The 19,072-nt window shown below is 39.4% G+C and overlaps 1 protein-coding gene across 3 annotated transcripts in view; it reads right to left on the reverse strand.

Moving 5' to 3' along the window:
* cacna2d2b (calcium channel, voltage-dependent, alpha 2/delta subunit 2b) overlaps positions 1-19,072 on the reverse strand; it is a 57,930-nt gene that overhangs the window by 17,983 nt on the left and 20,875 nt on the right. For 2 of the 3 annotated variants that reach the window (XM_047347835.1, XM_047347834.1), the window contains exons 3-13: positions 10,390-10,506; positions 9,901-9,960; positions 6,730-6,774; positions 3,535-3,670; positions 2,723-2,854; positions 2,564-2,621; positions 2,415-2,465; positions 1,500-1,599; positions 1,239-1,400; positions 1,019-1,129; positions 838-916 (exon numbers count right to left, since the gene is read on the reverse strand). In XM_047347835.1, coding sequence (XP_047203791.1) covers positions 838-916; positions 1,019-1,129; positions 1,239-1,400; positions 1,500-1,599; positions 2,415-2,465; positions 2,564-2,621; positions 2,723-2,854; positions 3,535-3,670; positions 6,730-6,774; positions 9,901-9,960; positions 10,390-10,506 — 1,051 coding nt within the window. The remainder of the gene's footprint in view (positions 1-837; positions 917-1,018; positions 1,130-1,238; positions 1,401-1,499; positions 1,600-2,414; positions 2,466-2,563; positions 2,622-2,722; positions 2,855-3,534; positions 3,671-6,729; positions 6,775-9,900; positions 9,961-10,389; positions 10,507-19,072) is intronic. The other variant, XM_047347836.1, reaches the window with a different exon arrangement.

Genomic DNA, 19,072 nt, shown 5'->3' on the forward strand with positions numbered 1-19,072 from the left:
CTCTTTCCCTACTTTAGGAATTGCATCTCAGTATCCCCCATCCATATAACGCTTTTTTGGGGAAGACTGGGTCAGCTATCCATCCAGCCATCAATCCACATAGGAAAAATCGACTGAAAGAGATCTTGAGTTTTTTGTGGGATAATCATTGATGGCACATTTGTTACTAGCTTCTACTTTAATGTCACTCAAGCATCTTTTTAATGTATACTTTACTTCAGTGTGCATATATATATATAGTATATATAGTCTCTGGATCCCTTTGTTTATTTCCTGATCCTTGTGTGTTTTACTCCATGATTGACTTCAGATTTGAGCCTGTTTTCATCACATTCATAACAGCACATTATACCAACATATGCCACGTTTTTTAACCAACCATTCACTGGAAATATGTCTTTAAACTATAATCTTTTATAGTTTTCACAAAATTGGGAAAAAAAGAAAAACAAAACTTTAATACTGTTGTGCTTTCTAAGGGCTGTCATTAGGCTCTAGGACAGGCAGGCTTCTGGCTTTCAATGATTTTTTTTTATGTGGCTAAACATATAAACAGCGATTCTCTACAGGAGAAAATATGTGTAAAAGGAGACAATGTATTAAAACATCCAAAGGGAATGCTTAAAAAATATTTTTAAAAGGCAGGAATGTGTCTACAAAAAAAATTATTCAAACCCTATGGGCTAACTATATAACTACTGTTTATGATCATGTTTTCAGTGCTGACTTGGTCTCTGAGCTGCTGTCTCCTTATACTGTTGAAGGACTCACTCTGTATGGTGACATTTTACCAAATAAATGGATATAAAACATGGTGAAAGTAAAATGTCGGCTCACCTTTATTAGTACAAGCAATCCACTGTAAAGGCGTCACATCGTAGTTATGTTGACCCACGGAAAAAGTAAATACGCGCACCTTGGTGGGGGAGGCAGACAGAAATTAAATGGGATTCAGATAATAAAAAGCATCAGTTTTATGGACAGAAGATTGCTTGGAATATATCATGATAACACCGACTGTTTTGTTGGGCCAGTTGTATTGCAGGAAGACATCCTGAGCTCTATCCTCCCCTCCATCAGTAAACAGCATAATTATTTTATTGCAGTTAGCCCGCGGGACATTTGTCTTCTGTAAAATACAGTAATATATATGCATGACAGGTCAGTTCAGTGAGGCAAAACATAGTACGGTTGGAGCTCATTTTCTTCCTGGTAAAATAAATCACTGAGTAACTCACGTTAAGGAGCTGGTTAAAGGCAAAATGAAACCCAGACTTGTAGTCGGTGGTGCCTTTGGCCTGCATCTGCTGCACGGCCTCCTTAAAAATCTTTTTGTTTCGCACGTTAGCCTGGACTAGATGTTTGAAACAAGGGACCACAGCCTCAGCCTTCTCATTGAACTGAAACACAGGAGGAGAAAGTCTGTAGTCAAGTAGAAATATGAAGAGATAAGATGATTAATGACAGAGCAAGTGGCAGGAATACATGCAGATACCAACCCTGGCTACGTTGACGTAGTCGTCATCAGATAAAGTGTCCAGCATTTCCATCACCGACGCCTTTATCAGTTTGAGCGTGAGTCCACTGACGCTGCCGCTCCTGATCAAACACAGAAGACAACATATGGGTGAGTTGAGGCAGTTGAAAGGCTTGATAGTTGTGAGTCCATTAAAGTTATGTGAAAGTTATACACAATTTGGTCAAATAATTTGGTTAATAAGATAGATTTAGTTAGCTGTGTAGTTGCATGGAATTGGCACAGTTCATTTCAGGGGGTAGGTTTTCCAGGCAACGACAGATTTTAGACATAACGCTGAGTTCTGAGCCATTCCAGAAGCTTAATGTCAGCGTGCTTTATCCATTTCTAAACCTGATCTCATATGTGTTTAGGATCATTGTCCTGGTGGAACACCTAATTTTGTCCAAGTTTCAGCTATCTGATCTAAACTGTCACCATCACATAAAATGAAACTGGTTAGGATGTTTCAGGAACAACCCAGGAACCACCTATCTTAAACTGCTTGCTGAAGAACAGCTTCATGTCAATACGAGACTGAACTGTTTCACCACAATGACAATAACAATGTTTGGAGGAGTCGGGGTGGGGCTTTCAAACCTAAAAACACTGAACTAACTGTGAACTGTGCGGTCAAAAACACCCAACACCGCCACATTTCGTAATGACATACATATGTGATCTCCTGAATAAAAAATTAGACTGATCATGTTTCCAAAAACCAGAAAGCTTTCCATTCTGTGTATGTATGAATTTCAAGATAAAATAATTTTAAAACCTAGGTTACCTGTAGGTTACCTTCCACTGTTCTGAAACGTTAACTAAACACAGGTCAACATTTCCATATAGACCTCTACAATTTCTCTGAAAAACCTCCAAAATATGACTTTGTACTTACACATCAACAAGGATGACCATGTCTTTGGGAGATGAGGCCCCCTGGATGTACCTGTGAAAAAGAAAGATGGAACAAAAATCTAAACCTTTATCTACTTTATATCTATGATTACCCAACATATCCAGAGGTTTTTAAGCAGCGTGATGTACCAAGGCCTCCTTCGGACATCGTACAGGTCGATTTTATCAGGCGCTTTCCAGGGGGATGCTGCAATAAATAAATAACTTTCTGTTTTAATAGAACTTTGTGGTTTATGAATTTAAAAGTTAGTTCACATTTAAGAACAGAGACAGCTGGTAAAGTCCCACCTGGATAGTAGCGAGTGACTCCTGTTGCGCTCCCAAACGCCTGCCATAGCAGCGATGGATCTTCCCTGCTGTTCTCCATAAACACTCTCTCCAGGGCCTGAGTCCAGTTCAGCTCATTCAGGATGTCTGGAGCTGAGGGTAAAAGAGAAAATGTTCCACAGACTCAACACAAGCATATACATCTTGTACCATATGTATTTTCTAGGTTTCTATTTACATTTTATAAATAAATAAAATGTGCATAAATATGAAAATAAGGTTTAACACATCTTAAAATATAAAAGAGATGTATCTTTTCATTGCCTTTTTATTTATTATATATCCTGAGCATACATTTAAAATGAGAAAATGCTCCTTAGACTCATGTGAACCATAAACATGAACCATATATCTTTTAGATATTTTTTTACATATTATAAATAAGTAAAAAATAAATAAATGTGCAATAAATGTGCTATGTTAACTAGATAAAAACTTCCAGAATTGCATTTTTCCATTACTTTTTGTTATAGATTATATAAAAAAAAAAAACTTAAAATGGTAAGTAAAATATAACTATACATAAAACAGTTGCATAGCATTACAGTAATAACATTTCTAAAATATCTAAAAGTTAGAGGTCTATTTTCCATGGAGATGGTGTGTTTTGCTCAAGGAATTAGGTGCAAAACAAAAAACATTTAAAGTGTATTAAAGTTCTGATTTAACTTGTGGAGCCTGAGGTTAAACCTTAGTGACAAACAAGAATATTAAATGAGAAGCAAGTTTCCAGGATCCTGCTTTTAAAATGAAATAATGGGAGCACCACTCACCTCCTTTGTAAATATCTGTCGGGATCTGAACTGCTGTGTGTGAGAAGTTGACATTATTTTTGAAGTTTGGATCATACACAAACTCCAGCTTGAGTTGGGAAGGGTTTTCCACCTCAGCCTCTCCATCCACGGAATACTGTCAAAACAACAGTGTAACAATTGAAGTAAAAACCTTTATAATAATCAACTTAATTTGTCATTGCAATTGTACGTTCCAATAAAATGTGTCCTCTGCATTTAACCAGACCCTTAGGGAGCAGTGGGCTGCCACTGCAGCGCCCGGGGAGCCTTCTGGGGCTATGGGTTTTGCTCAGGAACACAGAGTGGTGCTCTGTGTTTTAAACCAGGGGCCGCAAACGTCCTGCTCTCTAACTTATAGGCCACCACTCTCCCTTTAGATCAAGGTAAGTTCTAACTGCTCCTTTGACAGTTCACAATATTAAAGGGTAAATATCATGTTTTGGAATAAGAAAACATATAAATCTTAAATCTATGAAATGCAAACAAAATAATTCATCCTGCTACTGTTTTTAAAAGCAGTTTTTTTTTTTTTTTTGCAACAAAGAACAGGAAGTACTTTAAAAATGTATGAAACACATTTGATCTGTAATGCCATTGTCTGTCAGTCACAGAATTGATTATTTCCTGAAAAAAATACCTTTTTAACAGGAATATGTTGAATGGATGTGTGGCTGCTTTTTTGCAAGACAGAAAAAAAGAAGTGAGGATGTTGGAATCTTGGATTTAGGGGAAGGAACAACCCAAACCCGAGGGCACAGTTTATGCCATGGTTCTGGCAGATAGCATGAGCAGGGAGATCAACAATGTGAGGCTGGGTGTTATTCGTGAGCATAATATTTATCAGATTTTTCAGTTTTCACATTTATTGTGTCTTCTGTCAATATAAAATATCTGCTGATGTCCAACTCAAGTTTAATAACCACTGACCCATGGGGGGTGGGGGGCTCATGGGGTTGTGATCAGAATTCATTAAGGGGTTGGGACTGTTTCATCCTGTGGCGACTCTGGTTGGCGGGCTAGTTTGGACCATGTAGACCCCTCATTTGTAAATGGCCCCCTCTCCTGATGAGCATAGGAGTTGTTGGGGACTGGGGTCGGGGTCTGGGCCGGGGTCACTCAGGTTCAGGCACCAGCCAAGGCTAGCCGAGCCCAGGTTCAAGTGCTGGGGCGGTCTGCCTGTCTCCACCCCCGGAGGGAAGGGGACCACCTCCTGGGTCGAGTGTTTTTATGTGTATGCATGAGGATGGGAATGTGTGATAGTGACTTTGTGTGCCAGTTTTTTGTGCCATGTTGGATCTTGGACTGCTCCCTCTCCTGGATCAGTTTCTATTTCCTCCCCGCCACACTACCTGCCGGTGATTGGTGTCTCTGTCCGCCGGTGTACTTGTGGTTCTCGGTGTCTGGCGCTGGGTGCTTTGGTGTATGCCGGCTCACTCCCAGTGGCTGCTTGCCAGGGCCTGGACCCCTGAGCTCTGTCGGGCCTCTGCTTGGGGAGTGATATGTCCCGAGGTCTCGGGTCTCTGGGTCAATGGCTGGATCTGCTCTGGCGTAGACGGCTGCCGGCAGGGCCGGTGGGCTCGTCGCTGTAGCTCACTGGGACTTCTGCACTGTGGCTTCTGTGTGGTTCCCCCGGCACTCTCCCCTGCTTTTCTCTGGGAGGGGGTTGCAGTAGTCCCGGCAATGGTTCTCCTGGGGTTCCTGTGCTCTGGGGGGCCTTTGGATGTCTATGGCACGGATCTCCTCCATATCTGTCCCAGGTCCAGGGGGCAGGTCTGTGGCTCCTCACACTCGCTATTGCATTTTTTTATAGAGAAACTTTGTATGCACAAGCATGCTCACACTCAGACCCACAGGTGTTTAGATTAAGGTGTTAAGAGATACACAAATGTTCCATATTGAGCCGCATTTACCACTAAATACATCTTGCATTCAAAACTACCGTGCATTTTTTGGTAAAAAAGCTGTTAATATAAATGTTTCTACAGGTGTAGAAACAAGCAGGGCGTTATTTTATATTCTCTTCATCCTTCTTTCTCTCCTCCATTCTTTTGTCCTATTCTCCCCTTTTCCCTTTTGCCCCACCTCTCTCTCTTTTGTGCTACTTATTTTTTCCTTTTCATTTTCTGTCTCCGTGTCTGTAACAAGTGAAATAATCCCAAAGCAGTTTCTAATAAAGTTTCTTTTATAAATATCAAGCAGAGCTTTAAAGCGTGAAGTGTAATGCTCCACTTGTGAAAGTAAATCTGTTGGGCTTTTTCTTGGCAGTCAGACAACAATTCTGAGCGCTATTCTGCCAGACAGGACACAATTTTAAATAAATAAATAAACAAACAATATTTAAAGTGTTTAGGCACAGAAAGTTGCTTTTAAGCTATGACTATTATTTTCTTCTGTATCTGAGGAAAATAAAGCAGTGTTTGACTGTAGCTCAGTAACTTCCCTTTAATCCACCGTTTGCTGCATAATCTTAAAGTGACTTTTTAGAAGGTAGACTTTTCTTCTGAGTGACATGACGGTTTCCTCAGAAAAATGTTTTGACAGCTACATTACTGGAGTGCAGGTAAATCCTCAGCAGTATAATGTAAACCATTGTGGTGACATGCATTGTTGGGAGGAACGTGTTACACCTATGCACAACAGAGCGACAAAACAGAGCAGAAATTGCTTTGCAGAAAGTCTTTCTGAATGCTTCCAGATTTTTGTATTTTGAATTACAATTTTTGTCACAAGCAATCATTTGCCACAGAGGTGAATTACAGGCATAGTGGGCTCCTCACAGAGCACTTTTAAATTCCTGGGTAAGGTGCTAGTTTGTTAGGTCTCCAACCTACTGCTCACAGGTAATAGTGCTGTTGACTTCCTCCTACTTACTGGATAAATCCCCATTTAAATATTTACATAATGAAGTCAAATTTGAGCTGGAGAGTTTGTTATCACTACTTTTGTCATGGGTGGACATTGTGTTAGAGAGAGTTAATCGTTCAGTTTATTGACATCTTCACCAGCTTTGAGTGTAGTCTCAGCAGCCTTTTTAGCATATTCCTCAACTTTAGGCATGGAAATGAATTAATCACAAAAAAACAAGCTTAAACACAACTGAAAGGGAAAAACAAATTATGAAATATGCCCTTTAACCCTTGTCAGCTTGACAAAATTTGTCTGTCCAGCACTTACATATTCCAAATCAGCTTTGGAGTCATAGTAGGCCATGTCAAGCTCCTGCAGGAAAGCAAATGGAAAGATATGATGAAGATTGTGAAACGTTATGAGGATGAGTAGTCATGTGTATGCACATGTCAAATGAGTTTCTGGACTCACAGAAGATTGCAAAATATTATTACTTTTAATATGCATTGCTAATTTAAATCAAACTCAAACAATGCATGTCCATTGCAACATTAAAGAGTGATTTTTAACATGTCTAAAGGTCTAAGAAATAATAGTAAACATAATTTTAATAATAATCTTAACAGACAAGTATTTAGTTCAATTGTAGAAATATGTTTTGTTTTATTGCTGGAATTTTTACAGAAACATAGATTTCCAGAAGTTGTACCCAATCACTTCTCTCTATCCTTTCTGATATTGTGTCACTCAGGTGGACTGAGGGCACTTTTAATGACAGTAAAGGGAAAACAGCACATTGCCCCAAAGTTATTATACAGTTACATATAGTAACTACTTGCTACTATATGTAAAATAAGATCATAGGATATAAGATTATCTATGATTTTTGACATACTATATGTAACAAAGAGTTACATATAGTTAAATAGTTACATATGTAACTGTAGCTATATACAGTTACATACAGGTGAGAGATTTCCATGTGCATGAGTAGAGGACTTGCATTTCCATGTATTTACAAAAGGGTACTAATAATTAACACTAGCTTTAATTCTGCTCTTAAATTATTAATTACACAGTGGAATATACTTGAGCTTAGCTGGTCCTTTTCTTACAAAAACAGATTTATTTGTTTATTTTCAACAAGAGACCATGAACCAGTCAGTCCATCCACAACCCTCCTCCATCCTTCTCACTACTCAGTTCACAGAATATTAACAAAGGCAAACAAAACGTTATTTAATGCCAAAATTAAGCTTTAAACTTGCAATGTTCTTCGTGCTAACAACTAAAATTGACAGAATTTGAAAGAGGAATAAAAGTAGCAAATGCTCTGTTTGCAAAGCTGTAACTACCAAATGTCTCATATTGTACAGCACTGGTTTTCTGCTCAACTGTCACATTATGATTCAGTGGACAGGCTGTGTGGACCATCACCATCTGTTAGTCTGAGTTTCTGAAGAGGCACGACATGCTTCAGCATCTACTCAGGGGTGTTCCTATTTTTGGCCTTTTTCTGATTATCAAACACTATCTCTGGTCCAAACCTAAGCCTGTATTACAAATCATCCAAGCACAGTAGCTCTCTCAGTTCGCTGTCCTCACGTAAAGACAAAAGCAAGAGGGGAAATTATTTTTGAAATATCCTTCCATGGACATTTGCTGGTTTTTATCCATTAATATACAAGTGTTAATGCACAATGCTAAATCTACCATGATTTCTTCCCCAAGGGTGATTAAAAAACTAAATTTTAATGATCCATAATTGCCTCCTTACATTTAATTTCGATAATTCAACTAGAATGGTACGGTATGGGTCACTTTCCATCAAAAATAAGAATCGCCTGCGAAGTATTATCAAAATCTGGAGTAAATTGCTGGCATATGATTTGAGTGACCTTCATAATTCTAGGTCCTTAAAGAAAGTTAGGATCATTTTGGCTGATACTAGCCATCTTCTGTGGGCAGAATTCTCCCTTTTACCATCAGGACGGAGATACAAAATGCTATATTACAAGGCAAAGAGACTGAAATAATTATTTATCCCCGCTGGTATTAGCCTGCTCAATTCCAGGTCAACATTGGCTGTTTTTTATGTTTTCACTGCTGTCTGCACTACAAATTGCCTTTGGGGATAATAAAGTTAACTTGAGTTGACACAATTTTGCCTACAGATACATCATTTTTCTATTGAAAGTTTTTATTTCTTTTAAATGAAATGACAACATATTGTGAATCTTACAAATTTACTTTGGTAAAAAACAAATTTTACTGTATAGTATACACTTTAGTAATAAAAACAGAAAAAGTTATATGTATGGAATTATATTTCAGTAAAATGTCTTGAGCAAGAGTTATTTGTGCAAATCAATTTTGATTTTTGTTTGTAACTTATGAAATCTCTAGGAGTTAATTTACACATGCTCAGCACTTATGCTAAAGTTAATTGTAGAGTGAAGGTTGCTGCACTCCTCCCTCGCTCACTAGACAGACAAATTCAACAGTTTGGTCAAAGGTTCCTAGTCAAAGTCAATACAGATATAAATTGAATAATCGTTTTTTTTTTTACTGTTTTAAGTAAAAGCAATGAGATCGTGTTAAGCATGTTTGTTGGAAATTGGACATGAAGCCAACTTAGATTTACTCCAGGTTATACCATGAGAATCTGGCACCGACAGATGGCTCTTCAAGAATGACCACAGGTTAGATCTGCATGATATTAGGAAAACATGTGATAATGTTGGTGAATGCTGCATTGACAATTTGACTGACAATAAAAAGGCAAATAGGTAAACAATATTAATGTCTTTCTGCTTTGCGTTCATAGCAACCATAGGCGTCATATAGTAAGTAGTCCAGGTCCATCCATCCATCCATCCACTCTCTTCCACTTATCTTTCAAAAAGCCCACATTTCTGTATTAAAAAAGTTTTTTTTATTGGTCTGATCACAAATGATCACTTAAGATTAGAATATCACTGATCAGATATTCTAATCTTAAATGCCATGTTTTTTTTAGGCTGTAAGCAGAAAATCCTCATAATTAACAGAAATAAAAGCTTGAAAACACCAGTTTGTGTGCAGTTAATCTATATAATGTGTTTAATTTAATGAGCTAAGTTACTGAAATAAATGAACTTTTCAACAATATTCAGATTTATTGAATGGGTCTGGAAAGTCCCTCCAGCAGTCCTCAAGCTTCTCCAGTCAATGGGGAGGAGCAGCAGTTCACCTTTGAGCTTCCCCTGAATGAGGGAGGTCCATATCCTCATTCTAAGGCTGAGCCCAGCTGTAGAAAGCTCATTTCAGCCAAAATCTTGTTTTTTTGTTTATAATTCATTTCTTATAAGAACATTATTGTTGGAACATAGATAGAGCAGGAAACTAAAAGCTTTGCCATATATTTCAAAAACATAATTAGAAATACAGTTTAAATCCAATTAAAACAGACCACTATTCAGCAACATTGAATTAATAAATTAAGAACTGTGTTCTGACCTTGAGTCCATCTTGCCATAGATGTTCCCGTTGCAGCCGCTCTGCCTCCTTCGCTAAACGCTAGACAAAGAAACATCATATTAAAGCAGTATGAAAAACAACATGTCTGACTCATACATGAGCCAGCCATGATGAATGTTGGTTTGTACCAGGCTTGGTAGTATTTTCTACCAGGTAGGAAACATCCTGACGTATTTTAAAAAAACTGACAATGAAACCCTTTTATCTTTATTTAATGTTTTAACTCTGTTTTAGAGAGATGACTTTGATTTGTAATCTACCTGAGTTAAAAAAAAAAGTCTTGTGAGAACAAATACAATAATCTACAAATTGATTTAATTAAAAAAATAATTAAATGCATTTTTAGGTTATTTTTAAGGAACTGTTGCATTTTTTTGCTCAAGTCTGCATAACTTCTTCCTGTCTGAGATCAAATAAAACAAATACATAAACTGGTTTTGCACTAAGCATACTATTTGATATGCTTACATCAAGTGCTTTGCGCTTCTTTGCCAGGAGTTTTTCGATATCTAAGGCCACCTGTTCCACGATCCTACGAGGCTGATTCTTCACCAGACTGAACCGTCGCCTTTCTTCATTGTATATCTGTACATAAATACATAAAACACAACAACAGCAGCAGCCAGTCAGAGTTATTCTGTGAAGTATATTTCTGCAGAAGTAATGTATTTTTTGTAGACAGCAGACATTTCGTAACTCTCTGCAGAATTCAGGAAAGCATTTTTGAAAATTTGTATTTCCCATCTGTATTCTCTGAACAACAGAAACAATCTATTAGGGAGTAGTCTATATTGCATTAGATTTGCAAGGATTTCCCGGCAAAGTTGGTAAAGTTGGGCTTCTTCATGTACAAAAGACTTGGTGGATTACCAGAAGCATGATTAAGAATTAATGCACCGTAAACAGAGGCAGAAACAGAAATAAACATATATGAATGCTTTGGTGTCGTTGGGGTATGCTGTAAGTTTTGGCTAGAGCGGGCCAGCAGAACCATGTCATCTGCAAAAAGAAGAGACGAAATCCACTGGTCCCCAAACCAGACCCCCTCCTGCCCTTGGCTGCGCCTAGAAATCTTGTCAATGAAAGTTATGAACAAAGGGCAGCCCTGCCGGAGTCCAACATGCACCGGGAACAGGTCCGACTTAGTGCCGGGAATGCGAACCAAACTCCTGCTCCGCTTGTACAGAGACCGGATGGCCCCTAATAAAGGGCCCCCGATTCCATACTCCTGGAGCACCCCCCACAGGGCATCATGAGGGACACAGTCGAATGCTTTCTCCAGGTCCACAAAACACATGTGAACCGGTTGGGCAAACTCCCATGAACCATCGAGCACCCTGTAGAGGCTATAGAGCTGGTCCAGTGTTTCACGGCCGGGACGGAAACCACACTGCTCCTCCTGAACCGGAGGTTCGACTATCGGCCGGACTCTCCACTCCAATACCCTGGCGTAGGCCTTACCAGGAATGTGAACCCCCTGTAGTTGGAACAAACCCTCCGGTCACCCTCCTGTGGCAGTTCGCAGCCGAGTGTGAAGCGGCTGGGATGAGGATCAGCTCCTCCAAGTCCGAGGCCATGGTTTTCGACCGGAAAAGGGTGGCTTGACCTCTTCAGGTTGGAGGGGAGTTCCTGCCTCAAGTGGAGGAGTTTAAGTATCTCGGGGTTTTCTTCACAAGTGTGGAGCGGGAGCGGGAGATTGACAGACGGATCGGTGCGGCTGCCGCAGTAATGAGGGCGCTGTGCCGGTCCATTGTGGTGAAGATAGACCTGAGCCGAAAAGCGAAGCTCTCGATTTACCGGTCGGTCTACGTTCCTACCCTCACCTATGGCCATGAACTTTGGGTCATGACCGAAAGAACGAGATCCCGGATCCAAGCGGCTGAAATGAGCTTCCTCCGTAGGGTGGCCGGGCACTCCCTTAGAGATAGGGTGAGGAGCTCGGCCATCCGGGAGGGGCTCGAAGTAGAGCCGATGCTCCTCCACATCGAGAGGATGTGGCTCGGGCATCTATACCAGATGCCTCCTGGACGCCTTCCTCGGGAGGTGTTCCAGGCACGTCCCACCGGGAGGAGGCCCAGGGGACCGCCCAGCAGGACACGGTGGAGGGACTTTGTCTCTCGGCTGGCCTGGGAACGCCTTGGGCTCCCCCCCGGAGGAGCTTGAGGAGGTGTCTCGGGAGAGGGACGTCTGGGTGTCTCTGCTGAGTCTGCTGCCTCCGCGACCCGGTCCTGGATAAAGCGGAAGACGACGAGTACGAGTACAAGGTGTTGTTGGATCTTTTTCCAAGCTTTTATTGAGAAAAACGGTAAGCTTAAGCAAAGCATCAATATTTACAGCATTGACCTTTCTTTTTCAAGACTTCTAAAGTTTGGCCTGTCCTACTGGATGTGAGTTTCTGGCCCAAACCTGACTGCTTGTGACGCATTCCTCTTGTTAGTGCTTGGTGGTGTCACACATTTTCCACTCACCTTTTCACCATGGAAATATTTACCAATCCATATAGGAATTGCTCATAATCTTGAGACTTTTAAGTGTTTGTAAACACCTGCCTCTACTCTTTTGAAAATATCCGTCCCCCAGTCCTCTACAGTCCAGTCCTGGTACTTCATGCAGAACGTCAGCAGAATATCTTTGATGCTTTTCTTGGAGAGAAGTGGCTTCTTTGCCCACCTTTGACAACAGGCCAGCAGGCTAAAGCCTCATGATCACTATTCGTGCAGAAAAACTGTATTTCATCCTACCCCCAGAGTCCCAGACAATTATTTGCATTTTACCTGGCCTGGCATATCAAGGGTATTGCCGAGGGCGCCACCCCAGCTGGCCTTGCCCCTGGATTTGGGTATCTTACTAACAGTAATGTCCTTGCCTTTAAAGTGTGTTTAATGCAGATCAGTTAGCAAAACAGTCTCAAAATCCTAGATTAAACTGTATGACTAAACCGGAAGACAGTTTTTGTGAAAACAGTGCTACAACAAAGTCTGCAGCATATGTTTCAGTTTGGTGGTTTTATGTGAGGATCTTTATGAGCCAATTTGCAGCATGCTAATTAAGTCTCAGATTGCCAATACTGATGAGTAGCTTCTTGATAAAGAACTTGTAATAGTTTGGCTCTTACCTTTACAGCCTTAAGACCTGTTGTGAGGATGACCCTGCTCCTGTTCAAAATCCAAGGATGTGAACAAAAAAGTTTTATACTGCTAAACAGTATGCTAACTGACCAAACAGGCAGTTTCAGATTAGATTCACAAACAGTACCTTGTCAGAGACCTCAGCATTTTGTCACAGCAAACAGAAAAAGCCAAATCATAACAGACATCTCATCATCAGAGATCTGAACAATCAAAGTGGTAGGTATCTTCTAAACAGAAGACTTTTCCCATAAATCTCAGGGTATTCTTTTTATATGTCTGCATGGCAATAATGTGTGGCGATGATTTTTTTTTCTATGTACTATTAAAAGGGTTTGAAGGAAAAAGTAAATGTAAAGGCCAACATCATCACATACACTTTCATAACTAACCCTAATGCATTTTTAAGGCTAGTTTACAATTATGAAATGTTCTGTACTTACTTTCATAAGGGCATAAGCATATTTTCTGAGTCAAAAACCTTGGCTTAGATTCTTTTGAATACAATAATTATATGTGGAAGGTTTTGTAGTGCTTTACAAAAGCATTATGTGTTATGCATGTGTTTTGCTGAAATACAGAGATGAACTATTTAGAAATTTGCCCAAACTCCAAAGTGGAAAACAATTCTGGCAGTAGACCAAGCTCTATTGCTCATGAATTTGCACAAGCAAAGCTCTTTTTATGTTTTTATGGAGTACTGACCAAAAGGGGAAACATTTGTTATGTTTTGGCGTTCAGTCCAAATCCTAGCATGGCTTTTTTTTTCGCTTTAAACATATTCACACACATTGTGTTTTACATTCTGAAATAATTTTGAGTGAAAAAAAATATTTTAGCTATAAAAAGTCCAAAACAGCATGTGGCAAAAAGATCTGATTTATCTGCAAAGTCCTTTTATTGTAAGAAATTTTTTTTATCTGTTTAAAAATGCACTTTTTTTGTAGAATTACAAAACATCTGCATCTGCCAGATTGTTTTTCATAATCCTTTAAAAACTGTGGCTTAAAATTAATCAGAATCAAAATCAGCTGTACTGCCAAGTGTATACAGACAAACAACTATGAGGACTTTTTTAACTTTGAGGAAATACACTTTTCCCAGTTCTGATAAGTATTCAGCTTTTTCAAATGTTCAAATATCGAACTATCCTTTCTATGTTTATCTCTGGAAAAGAAATTGATTTAATTACAGGTAAACACCAAAAATGATCCTTCTAGACACATTTTATAAAAGATATAAACAAAACTGCGATGTCTCAGAAAAAGTTACAACACTCTACCACTTAATTGCCAGTTTTACCCCGTTTGGTTCGAATAACAAGTCAGTTCTTGTAGGCATCTCACAGCCACTGACATTAATCTGAGAAACGTTTGCCCCCTTCCTCACTTTCAGCAGGGAGATGTTTAGGGGGTTCTTTGAATTTCCAGCTGGTTTCAAGTCACCTCACAGTATCTCAATGAGATAAAGTTCTGGGATTTGACTTGGCCCAGGACTTTATTCATTTCCTCATTCTCAGTCAGCTCTTGATGAATTTACTGGTATGTTTGGGGTCATTGTCATGTTTCAGAGTCCAGTTCTGCTTCAGTTTTATTTTTTTTATTTGTTTTTACAGATGGTCTCACATTTTCCTCAAGCATCTTCTGATAAACTGATGAATTCATGGTTGATGCTATAATGGTGACCTGGTCAGATCATGCTGCAGCAAATCATCCCCAAACCGTGAAACATCTTCCTCTAAACGTCACAGTTAATTTAATGTCCTTATCCTGCAATGCTGCATTTGGTTCACATTAAACATGTCCTCAGTTCTGGTATCCAAACAATTCAGTTTTAGATTTATCTGTCCACTGAACATTATTCCAAAAGTCCTGGTCTTTGTCTATGTTCTCTATGGCAAACTTCAGTCTGGCCTCCATGTTTTTCTAAAAAAGCAAAGGTTTCCTCCCATGAAAGTTAAATGTTGTGCTGTCTCTTTCTGATTGTACAGACATGTACTTCACAGCAACAGCAGTGAGATCTTGCTGTATGTCCCAAGATGACATTTTAGGGTTTTTAGAGATTTTCTTAAGAATTTTACAGTCTGCATTTGAGATAGACTTGCTTGTGGAACTGCAAACCTTAACAGAGCAGTTGTCTCATTTTCTGTCCTCTTCATAATCATGTGGTAATTCATGTTTATCGCACAAGACATCAATAAAATACAATGAACTCTCAGCCGGTGTGAATGTCTTTCAATGCACAAGATAACTAATCCATCTAAAGCACAGGGCAACACATTCCAACATCATCCAGCTGTAATCTTGTTTCTATGTTCTTCTAAGACTACGTGTGGTCTAACTTTAGATGAACTAAAATATGGCCCAACTACCTTCACAAAGTATTACTCATGATTTCTTACAGCACAGAGGATTTTATGAGTGACCAGAAGACATGTAGGAATTAGAGACATCTTTTTTTTCTGGTTTTATTTGAAAACCTAATAAATCTTCAAAGCTTGAATGAATAATTTATTAACTGCAGAAACCAACGCACACAGACGAGAGTTTTTTTTTTATAATCTGCATTTAAAATATGTGTAGAATTAAATTTATGTAGCACAAGATTTACTTTCTCTCTTTTGTGATCAGCATTAAATAATAATTATAGCAATGTAATTGTAGCAATACTCTTTGAAGACCTCTAAAAAAGATGTGCTCTTGATCCTGAAAGTTCACCTCTGTTTTAATATTGCCTTCACCTAAATTCATGTTCACACAGAGTCTGCTGTCAAAGATTACAGGCAGCTGCTCTGCTGTATAGGTCGTACAGGGGTTGGACAATGAAACTGAAACTCCTGTCATTTTAGTGTGGGAGGTTTCATGGCTAAATTGGACCAGCCTGGTAGCCAGTCTTCATTGATTGCACATTGCACCAGTAAGAGCAGAGTGTGAAGGTTCAATTAGCAGGGTAAGAGCACAGTTTTGCTCAAAATATTGAAATGCACACAACATTATGGGTGACATACCAAAGTTCAAAAGAGGACAAATTGTTGGTGCATGTCTTGCTGGCGCATCTGTGACCAAGACAGCAAGTCTTTGTGACGTATCAAGAGCCACGGTATCCAGGGTAATGTCAGCATACCACCAAGAAGGACGAACCACATCCAACAGGATTAACTGTGGACGCAAGAGGAAGCTGTCTGAAAGGGATGTTCGGGTGCTAACCCGGATTGTATCCAAAAAACATAAAACCACGGCTGCCCAAATCACGGCAGAATTAAATGTGCACCTCAACTCTCCTGTTTCCACCAGAACTGTCCGTCGGGAGCTCCACAGGATCAATATACACCGCCGGGCTGCTATAGCCAAACCTTTGGTCACTCATGCCAATGACAAATGTCGGTTTCAATGGTGCATGGAGCACAAATTGTTGGATGGGTGCAAAAACTTGTTATCACTCATGTAAAAACCTTGTGTTGCAAGGCACCTGCACTATGCCTTCCTCCCTGTGTGTGTGAGATCATTGTTATCTCTGTGTGAACCAGCCTCCTTTCCGTCTCACACACACACACCCTGTCTGAACTGTCTGTTGAACTGTGCATATAAATAAAGAGATAGGGTGTCAAAAACTTTGTAGTTTCACTGCAAAGTGGGCTACCCTTGCTGCAAGTAACTCTGACTGTATCGTTCTTACCTCTGAGTTGACTAAATAATACCTAACATTTATTGGTCCTTCGTAGCCGGATTCATTCAATAACCTTATTTCTCTTTGCTTTAACAGTGACTCTGGGATCCGTGGGGGAAGCCTGACGTCGAGCGAAGCACTGCTGCACAGCCTCCATTAGCCGGAGTGGCTAAAAGTCCCGGTGTGTGTGAATTCACACCTGGCCAGTGGGTTATCGCCTTCCTCGGCGCGGGGTGACTCTCACAGGGTCCAGAGAGTCACCAAGAAGTCAACTCCGAGGTGAGACAGTTTTAAAATACAGTTCATAGGAAAAGTACTTAACAGTTGTTGGTAGTGCGTCGCCGGTAAGGACGCTGCATTCGGATGGTTTTATTCCACCGTGAAAGGAATAGTGACAAATTTGGTACAATCCCGCCGTGAAGGGGATTAAATAAAGAAAACGACTGAGGATTATTCCCCTGTGAGGGAATAGAGTAAGCGCTATATAAATAAAAGAAGAAAAGTACTTAACAGTCGTTGATAGTGCGTCGCCGGTAAGGACGCTGCATTGGGATGGTTTTATTCCACCGTGAAAGGAATAGTGACAAATTAAGGTAGGGCCCCGCCAAGAAGGGGGCCAAATAAAACGACTAAGGGTTATTTCCCTGCAAGGGAATAGAATAAGCGCTATAAAAGTAAAAAGAACGGAGTAAACTGAGCTCATAAAATAACACCAAGTTAACTTAGAAAAATTACAAGGTACCTGAAACTAACTGTGTGACTGTGTTGTGTGTGTATGGAGGACTAAGCATTTTAATAGAATCATAGCAGGATTCTGCTAGTCCTGTGTTTTCTTTTGCCCAGATTAAAACTACGTACTGGTGACTTTGGAGATTCAGGTCGGATTTCATTCCAGAAAATTAACACCGCTGCGAATTAGTCGCAGTAGAAGGCCGTGTTAATGTCCTCTCCTTAAAGTCTCAGGCCAGTGACCTTTTATCTGGGACATTTATACTACAATTAAACTAACATAAAACATAATGGGGAAGAAACAAAGTAAACTAATTGACTTAGAAGGGGAGGTAAAGTTTATGGAGAACTATGTAAAAGGAGCAGGTATGATCTGTCATAGATAAAAAATAAAAAACATGGGTTTTTGGGCAAATTAGATACAAAGGATGTCTTAAAATTACAAGGGGATCTAAAATTAGAAATAATGAAAACTAAAAAGAGAAAAATAACAAAGAACAATGGGGAAAGAACAGAGAAAAATCTCTGATTTAACAGAAATATGTACACGATGGCATAAAAATACGGATTTTCAGGTAACTTAATTATCACTGAAATCCTAAAACTACACGGGGATCTTAAACTGGAGATTATGCATTCAAAAGATTCAAGAGACAATAAAAAACCTTGCCAGATTATAATTTCAAAGGGGACTTTTCAGTCCCTGAATGCTCACAGTTGATAAACAGATTAAAACAAAAAGTTTAATTAAAAAAACAACAATAAGAGCAGCTTTTAACTGACATAGCCATAATACTGAGGCCTTAAGAAAAGCACAGAAAAAAACTTTCAGCTTAACTGAAAACAAATAAAGGGGGGCGGACTGCCACCCATCCCAGTTTAGAATACCAAGGTAGCCCCAAATTATAAAGACTAAGAGGTGGTTTTAGAGGACGTGGTAAAATAAGTTAAAAGAGGAGGTGACAATGTGGACAACATGGAAACTGTCCAACTGGACAACCCAGTGAACAATGACTAGAGTTGTTAAAGAAGTAATCTGAGAGTAAAAGATTTTGTAGGCAAGCATTAGTGAGAAACAGGTGCTTTAAAAATCATTCTATGGTGTTATACTACCAACAATATCATGATAAAATGCAAAAGATTCATTTTACAGGGAAATAATTCCATATTTGGCTCAGATTGTGTGCATTCTTGATTTTTCCTCTTTGAGAGAAGTTAAATTTCAGCTCTGTGAAACGACCTTGACAAAGAGATGCAGCTGCCTGAAAACAAAGATAAAACTTCTGCAAACAGCAGAAGCCTGTCTCTGCTGAAAGGTCTGAAAAAAAATTGTAACTCTACCCTGCATGTGTCAAACTCAAGGTCCTCGGGCCAAAACCGGACCTCAGAAGTTTAGTGATTCTCTAGAAGTAGAGCCTTTTAATATGGTGATTGTGTGCTTGAATGTTATTTTGTCAATCAATAAGCAGTTTTGTCTACATTCTGCCACAATCTGCCTTTTGAAAATGTTTTGAATCTTGCTCTTTATGTATAAAAAAAAAGAAAAGAAAAATTGGCTAAAGTCTGCAGACACAAAATGAACCTGGATTGAAGCTCTAACTATGTTTATTTAATCTGATATCTTCTCC

Source organism: Girardinichthys multiradiatus, chromosome 20, assembly GCF_021462225.1.
Source record: "Girardinichthys multiradiatus isolate DD_20200921_A chromosome 20, DD_fGirMul_XY1, whole genome shotgun sequence".
In the NCBI taxonomy this organism is placed as follows: Eukaryota; Metazoa; Chordata; class Actinopteri; order Cyprinodontiformes; family Goodeidae; genus Girardinichthys; species Girardinichthys multiradiatus.